Raw genomic sequence first — 8,189 nt, 5'->3', positions numbered from 1 at the left:
TCTTGTGTCCTGTGGGGGAGCCCAAGTGTCCCATGGGGGAGCCCAGGTGCCCATGGAAGAGCCCAGGTGTCCTGTGGGGGAGACCAGGTGTCTGTCCTGTGGGGTGCGGCACCGTCTCTGGGTTTGGGTCCTGGAGAGGTATCCGCGTAAGCATGCGTGCATCCATCCCATCTGTGTTTGCTGTGGACATGACCAGCTGCTTCAGATTCCTGTCATCCTGATGTCCTCCCTCTTACATGTGCCACCAACTCACCACCACCACCACAAGGAACCCAGCTCCAGCACTTGAGCCTTCCAGAAACCACACTCTAGAACCTTCTAGAGAGCCAAACAAAGCCCAGTTCTGGAAGAACAAACTTTAACTGAACTCGCCAGGTATGGTGAGATGTGCATGGGAGGCAGAGGCAGGGGGATAAAAGTAAGTTCCAGGCTAGCCTGGTCTACATATAAGTTAGTTTGAGGCTAGCCTGGTCTACAGTTCCACACCATTCAGAGATACAGATCCTGTGTCAAAATGGGGGGACGACAATAGCTCTCAGGACCCCACTTTCTCAGCTTAAAAACAGAAACGCACTGCCTTACACTGGTTTCCATTAAGGTCGTCCTGTTTCCTCCTCTGGAGCTCCCCACTGGAAATCGCTTTGAGTTGGGTACTACCCTTCTGTCACCCAGGGCTAGCTTTCCTGCGGTTATGGCTCACTATGCAGTATGAATAAAAGCAAGCCTGGATGTTGTGCTCTTAGGGACTTGCCCAAATCCCGTGGATTTCTCTCTGGTTTTCTCTCAGAGTTGTGCAGTCTCGGGTCTCACAGCTGTTCTCCAAACCATGTTTATGAAGCACCTAGTAACTGACCAGGCCTGTGCGCATATGACGTCATCCTCCAGATCAGGGGTGGGTGGCCCACAGGACCAGGCCAACCCCGACGCTGGTGCTGAATTAGACATTGAGATGGCAGAGGGGGTGGTGCTTCCTCCTGTGTCAGGGCCAAGGGACAAGTCAACTTGAGGAGACCCACATGAGCACTGGATCCCAGGAGCTCCAGGGCCAAGGCTCGTGGCCATGTGCTAGAAAAGCAACTAGGGCCCAAGCCCAGTGCTAGCTAGGGCTGAGTCAGTCTGGAAATGCAAGCCAGAAAAGTGACTCGAGCTGGGCAGCCTTGCCTGGAAGACCTGGGGCATGGAACTGAGCTCATGACATTGTAGGCCATGAAGTCAGCCTGAGACAGGCACAGCATGGGTCAGGGAAGTGGTATCTGGGAAAAAGAGGCTGAAGGAACAATCTAGTAACGACACTGAAAATAACCGACTGTTCGCATCCTGTCCCACCGCTGAAGAGCATTTGTGAGGGAGGGGCTCGGCCACTGTGGTAGGGTCAGAACAACAACTGACAGGGCCCACATGCCTCAGGGAGAGGCTCATCTGTTCCACCAAAGATTTCCCCTCACATTTAGTGTTACGTTGTTGTTTATAAAGTGGGGATAGGAGGATCCAAAGTTCAGGGTCACCCTTGGCTACATAGTGAGTTTGAGGATTTGACTCTGACTCAAACAAACAAATAAACCCGGTCTTTGGCTTTGAGATCTGTTGGTTGCACAGAAGGAGCAGGGAAGGGTGACTCTATCACAGGAAAGCTCCATAAAAACTATGTCAGGCTGGGGACGTGGCTCAGAGGTGAAGAAGGGCAGAAACCTGGAGGATGATTCCCAGCACCCACAGCGGGCAGCTCACAATCGCCTGTAACTCCAGTGCCGAGGGTCTGATGCCCTCTCTGTCCCCAGAGAACACGCTCACAATCGCCTGTAACTCCAGTGCTGAGGGTCTGATGCCCTCTCTAGCCCCAGAGAACATGCTCGCACATGCACAGACACACACGTGTGCATTTTTGAGACAACCTTATATCAGCTGAGAAGGCTTGCTTTTAGACTGTTGGCTAGTGTTCCCTGTGTGACATCAACAGCAGAGGAGAGTCTTCCAGTGTTTGCCTTCTCAGCGAGGGTGGGGTAGTGTGGGGTGGGGTGGGGGACCCGGATCTTTGTTCTTTAGCATCCTACCACCGAGGTACATCCCCCAAACACAACTATTGTCTGTCTCTTTTCTTCTACCCCAGCCCTGCTCCAACTCTGTTATTTCTTGAGCCAGCTCTTCAGGGTTATAGCTTTTAAAATGATCACATCTCATCCAGATTAGAAAATGTTTCCCGGCTATGAACGCACTTGTCACAGAAGGCCCAACTTCCAGGGGAGTCTCGGCATCGGGGAGCAAGTGTCTGTGCATTCCAGAAGGGCTGGACACTTCAAAGTTCCCACTCCATTTCCTTCCCTGCACTCCCCTGCCACTCTGAGGTTGTCACCTGTACGGCCCTCCCAAGACACAGTGAGAAGCAGTCACTACGCGGTCCCGTGAGCACCTGCCACACTACAGCTCCACTGAGAAAGAGTCACACATCACACAGACGTGGTTAAGGACAGGCTGTATTTGGTGCCAAGGTTTTCAAAGGTACTACATTAAATGTGCTCTCCTCTGTGTTAATGGTCTTCAGAGCTTTCTCGTCAAGGCTTCCTATACTGTCTTTTTTGCAACAAAGAAGTCCGAAAGTCCTATCATGCCATTCTTCCTAGATTCTCTGGAAAACAGATGGGGATGTCATTAGAATGTCATTTAACAGGGTACCATGTAGCTGACAAGGTTATCTCAAGCACTGGGCCCTTGAGATGCCTCACCACAGACTCCTGCCAACAAGCAACAGCTGAGCAGAACAGCTCTATTTACTTGAACAAGAGCGGATTTTTTTCTAGGTAAAACATCAGTGCTAGGAGCCACTCTTATGTTAGCAAGTGGGCAAAACTTGCTCAGAACACTCTGCGGTTCTCGTGACAGGCAGTGACCACTGTAACCGTCCCATGCCTCCCACAGCAACTCTTCGTTGCAGATAATCTCTGAGAGGCTGCTCCTCTTCGACACTGGTGGAATCAAGGCGGGCATCTCTGCCTTCCTTCCACCAGGGGCACATTCTCAGTAAAGAGGTGGATTCTCCAACTCAGCCGACCTGAACCCACAAAGAACTGTACTTACGACTTCTCTCTTAAAGTGGCAAGATAGGTCTCCGTCTCTGAGGCCGAGAGTTCTGGGTCCAGTGAACTCAAGTACCGGTAGATGTAGGAAAAAGTATCAAATGGAATCTGAGCAGGCCCACCCTCTGGGTCAGCAGTGAGGATCTCACAGACATTCCTCATGGCGGTGTTCAGTGTCTAGGCAGGAAATGCGACAAGGATAGGACACAGTCACTCTTGGGGTCACAGAGACTTAAAGGCAACACCAGCAACAGAAACCCAAGTGTGCTTTCCATCTTGGGGAGGAGATCTCAGAGGAAGCGCAGCTTCCACAGCATAAAGCAGGAAGAAAGGCTTGACCAGGATGCAACTGACAGACACAGTGAATTCGTGGATTTTATACCTGTTGTAATCTGCTGACCTGGCCTGTCACCTGGGTATCCTGTCCCTTTAAGAGACAAGCCCCACCCACTCCCAGCCCCCACCCACCTTCCTGGGAGGACAGCCATCTCCCACACCCTCTCCAGCCTGTTCTCTCTCTCTCTCTCTCTCTCTCTCTCTCTCTCTCTCTCTCTCTCTCTCTCTCTCTCTCTCTCTCTTTGCCCTTCTTCTGCCTACCTCTCTTCCCCTTCTCCCTCCCCTGCTTCATAACCCCTTACTCTTATGCTATTCCCATTACTCACTAAATAAACTCGGTACCCAAGCTCTCTCTGCATGGTATATCTGCGCCTGCCATTGGAACACACCCCCTGCCTACCACGAGGAACAGCATCTCAAGCCAGGAGCCAGCATCTGCCTGCTCCCTTTCGTTGCCTCTTGACAGGCTCTGGAATAGAAGTAATAGCATCTAGCATGCCCACCAGCTCCTTTTGGAAGGTAGTGTTTGCAAAGCAGACGAAGAGATGGTCTCTCTCGTCCAGACCACAGAGGCAACACAGGCTGCACACGTGGGGCCTGCACGGACAGCCGTGGTACTGTCAGTGCGCTAGTGACCATGTGGGGCTTGGGTACCTCCCTGCAAGCACAGCCCACACTGAGACAGAGGAGACAGAGGCACTCTCCACAGTGTGGGGTGGGGCGGGGCAGGGCGGAGCCGACCCCTGTACAGGAAAGGCTCCGCGCTCCCAGCAGCACTGTAGCACTCTAGCACCTCTATGGTATCTGGTACCCAAGAGAATTAAGGCAAGCAGCAAGGTCAGTGCCAAAAAGTCACCTAGGTTAGGGGACAGGAAGGAAGCGTACGGTGACGTAAACTGATTTCATAAGAAGTAAGTAGTATAGAAAAAAAAAAAAAAACAGGAACTTGGGTTTTGATGTAGTCATGGTGGAAAATGAAGCTCCATTCTTTACAAAATGGTGCCACCTAGTGTCACTCACTGAATACATCTCGGATTTATTTTCATGACTGGAGAGGTGGGACAAAATTATTCATAAATCATGAATTATCTTGTTTCTCATTGTTAATTCTCATGTTAATATCAAATTTTCATGCCATTTTTAGAGACATATGCCATCAAAATCAACTCCAAATGTTAGATATTAATTCCACGCTATGAAAATGCTAATTTCGGAGTTCCTGATGAGCCCAGTGACACAGTTTCTCTAATAACCAATCACATCTGGCTTTGTCTTTCCAGGGAATTCCCACTGGGCAGCACAGCCTTTGTGAGGACTCTTGCTTTGGCAGAGTCCATGCCTCAGCACAATGAGGCCAGGGGCTGACCAGAACCCACATACCCAACCATTGCTGGCCCTGCAGCCACTAGCCTGACACCTGCCTTCTCTCCAGGGACAGACATTCGGGAGCTACAGTAGACAAAGGGACACAGCAAGGCCGGTGGGAATGAAGGGGACTATCCCATCAAAAAGGGAACACTAGCTCGGGTGGTACACTTCCTGGAGCATGGGTGAACGCATGTATTTAATGCAAAGGAGCAGAAATTGTAACGTTGGCAGGCAGGAAGGCCAGCAGGAGAGGGCACACACTACAAGTTCAAGTTATATTTGCTAAATATGCTCCTATTTCTGTTCACAATATTTGTACACCTATGCAAAGTTATTTTGTCATATTGTATGCATGCATGTTTCTACCTCTGCTTAAGACATTTTGTATACTGATACAATTTTATGATATATTTGTCATATTGCATTATACACTTCTACCTCTGATCAAGATACTTATACATTGTTTACATTTTGAGGACACTGTCCTTATTTGATGCATAATTGTTTAAAGATTGTCTAATATAAAGTTTTAGTCTTTACATTATATAGGCATTAAAATTATAGGTCATAATCATCCATGTTTGTCTCACTTATAGTTAAATTATTCAGGCTCTTTAGACACATAGAGATTGTATTCCACATAGAAAGGTAATCTTCAACCACTTTAAAGAACTGTAGAACATGGCATTTAAATAACTTAGGGTTCTATGGACATGAGACACAATTGCTCCTGGCAGCACCGATCTATTCCCAAGAGAATGTTGAGCACCAAAGACACTCCACTTGGAGCTTGGCAAAACTAGCCTTTGGGCAAGGAACTGCCCATGCCCCAACCACTGACAAAATGCGCAATGTCCAGACAGGACAAGCAGGATACAAGAAAAAAGACTGTCAAACCTTGCCAAAATAGGGTAAAACAGTTTTAATTTTTTTCCTGCCTCTAAAAATGGTCTGTCAGTCACTCTAGGCCTTAGTCAAAGTTGGCTGCTCCAACATTGCAAATGAGACTTTGGGTGATTGCCCACGAAGCCAGTTGTCTGTCATTTACTGTACATTTTTAAAGCCACTTGATTGTACTTCCTGCCTACTCAAGTAATATTATTTCCCTTCCCAGGACTTTAATGGGATTAAAGACTAGATAGTCATAGTTACCTTCTTCTCATGACTTAGCCAAGCCATTTCTAATACAAGACTTAGACTCCTTAAAATAAAATAATTATTAAAACAGTTAACATTATGTCTCTTGCTTAATATTGTTTATGCTGGTTGTAATTCTAATTTTTATACTTGATATCTGTTCTTATTGTATATAGTTTTGTATTGGGTTTAAAACTCTCTTATTTAGAAAAAGGGAGCTGATGGGGAACCTCCTTCAGTCAGTGGCCTTTGAGAGGCTAGACCAGGTTGGGCATGGCCTTGGGTACCAAAAAGGTGCAGCATTCCCTCACCCCGTTTTCACACCTGGATGTTGGATTCAGTTCCTGTTCAGCCCTGTGATCTGTGAGTTCCTCTTTAAATAAAGAACCCTTTATTATACCAAATTCAGAGCTACTGTGAGATTACTTGTGTTCCCCTTCAAGTTCATGCTGGGCAATTCTATGCAGAGAAACTTTTTACAAAGTAAAACAGAATAAGAAACTTGCACGTGGGGCAAAGCTGGGGAAGAAGGGAGCAGAAGCAATTGCAGGTTAAGTGCCCTTCCAGAAGACCTGAGCTCAGTTCTCAGCGCCCATGTCAGAAGGCTAACAAGGGATCCAGCACCCTATTCTGGCTTCCAGAGGCATTCATTCATGTTTACAACCCCCAACCCACACACATACAAATTTAAAAATTAAATAAAGACCCTTTTTAAAGATGATTGGACATTAAACAAGGCTTATGAATTACGTACAGTTATATAACGAGGAGTGTAGAGACGAAGGAGCAATACAATGTGCTTATCCAGCCAGCAGAAGGCTGCTTCCCCTCCTGAAGTCCCTTTCTTCACAAACATCAAGTCACCCTTCACTTCACCACACGCTGATCACACTGGGGCCCCCCAAGGAAGCTCTGCCCACACCCTTCCAACTCATGCCCAAGTCCCCAGGCTCACGAATCCAGTGATCTCAAGCATCCTAATATCTTAGTCCTAAACTGCTGGAGTTACATTGTAACGGCAGGACAGTTACACTGTACCTACTACTTATCAATACTGGATAATAAGTCAAATCCAATGGAATTTAATGTCTCTTTCCACAGATGAAGACATCTGTTAATAAAAGAGCTCATTTGTATACCCCATTTGAAAACCTAGATAGATTCCAAGAGTATCCATGTGTTTGCTCCATTCTTAACATCTTTTGAATTGAGGTCTTCATCACATAACTAAGTCTGGAAAAACATTGTTTCCAGAAAAATTTGATGTTTTTTCCGAGAACGTTAATAAAGTAATCAAAGTGTTTTCTGTAGTTACTTAAACCCAAGTATTTTTTGACCCAAATTATTTTTAAGCCAGGAATATAATTAATTACACAGATTATAAGATAATTATTATAATATTGGATGCTATTTAAGGTACGTACGCCACCCAGGGAGCTGCAGCCAAGCGCTAGAAACTTTATCCACTCGATCTTGTCTTCGCACGGGTCCAGCTCCAGGAGATTTCTGAACTTTTCTACCGGCAGGCACAAATTTTTCCACTTCTTCTCAAGATCGGGTAATTCCACGTATTGTTTGTGGCTACACTGTTTAGGAGACACAATATGACACATTCAGTGTAAGCGGGAAAAGCACGTGAAACTAAAATGATGCTTCTGAAGGCTGGGTAACCCCTATGTGCACACGGAGGGGGTATGGGCTATATATGGGGGACTGCATCCACCTGGTGACGAAAGGTGGGAAGGGGGGCAGCTAGAGCATGGCTCAGTGGGGAAGTGCTTGCCACTCAAACACCCACCGAAAAGCTGGATGTGGTGGCATATACTTTAAAATCTGGTGTCACAGCCAGGCGGTGGTGGCGCACGCCTTTAATCCCAGCACTCGGGAGGCAGAGGCAGGCGGATCTCTGTGAGTTCGATGACAGCCTGGTCTACAAGAGCTAGTTCCAGGACAGGAACCAAAAGCTACGGAGAAACCCTGTCTCGAAAATCAAAATAAAATAAAATGAAATAAAATAAAAATCTGGTGTCACATCCTCCAGGTTTGTGAGCCTGAAACATTGTGCTCTAGGTTTAGTGAGAGACCCTGTCTCAAAAAATAAGGTGGAGAATATACAGGAAGATATGTGAGCTGACTTCTGGCAAACACACTGCAGACTCGTGCACACTCATGGACAGACAATCAAGTATGCATGCACATACTTGGAATTAAGGAGAGGAGAGGGAAGGAGAGGAGAGGAGAGGGGAGGGGAGGGGAGGGGAGGAGAGGGGAGGAAAG

At 47.1% G+C, this 8,189-nt stretch overlaps 1 protein-coding gene across 1 annotated transcript in view; it reads right to left on the bottom strand.

The window, feature by feature from the left end:
- Positions 1-2,461: 2,461 nt before the first annotated feature.
- Ropn1l (rhophilin associated tail protein 1 like) overlaps positions 2,462-8,189 on the bottom strand; it is an 8,934-nt gene continuing 3,206 nt past the window's right edge. Inside the window, exons 3-5 of the mRNA XM_050144793.1 lie at positions 7,337-7,498; positions 3,073-3,248; positions 2,462-2,623 (exon numbers count right to left, since the gene is read on the bottom strand). Of these exons, the coding sequence (XP_050000750.1) occupies positions 2,560-2,623; positions 3,073-3,248; positions 7,337-7,498 (402 nt within the window). The 3' untranslated portion in view covers positions 2,462-2,559. The remainder of the gene's footprint in view (positions 2,624-3,072; positions 3,249-7,336; positions 7,499-8,189) is intronic.

Source organism: Alexandromys fortis, unplaced genomic scaffold, assembly GCF_014885135.2.
Source record: "Alexandromys fortis isolate MF-2015 unplaced genomic scaffold, M_Fortis_MF-2015_v1.1 scaffold_52, whole genome shotgun sequence".
Lineage (NCBI taxonomy): Eukaryota > Metazoa > Chordata > Mammalia > Rodentia > Cricetidae > Alexandromys > Alexandromys fortis.
Note: the sequence above shows the minus strand (reverse complement) of the source record. Positions and strands in the feature narration are given on the sequence as shown.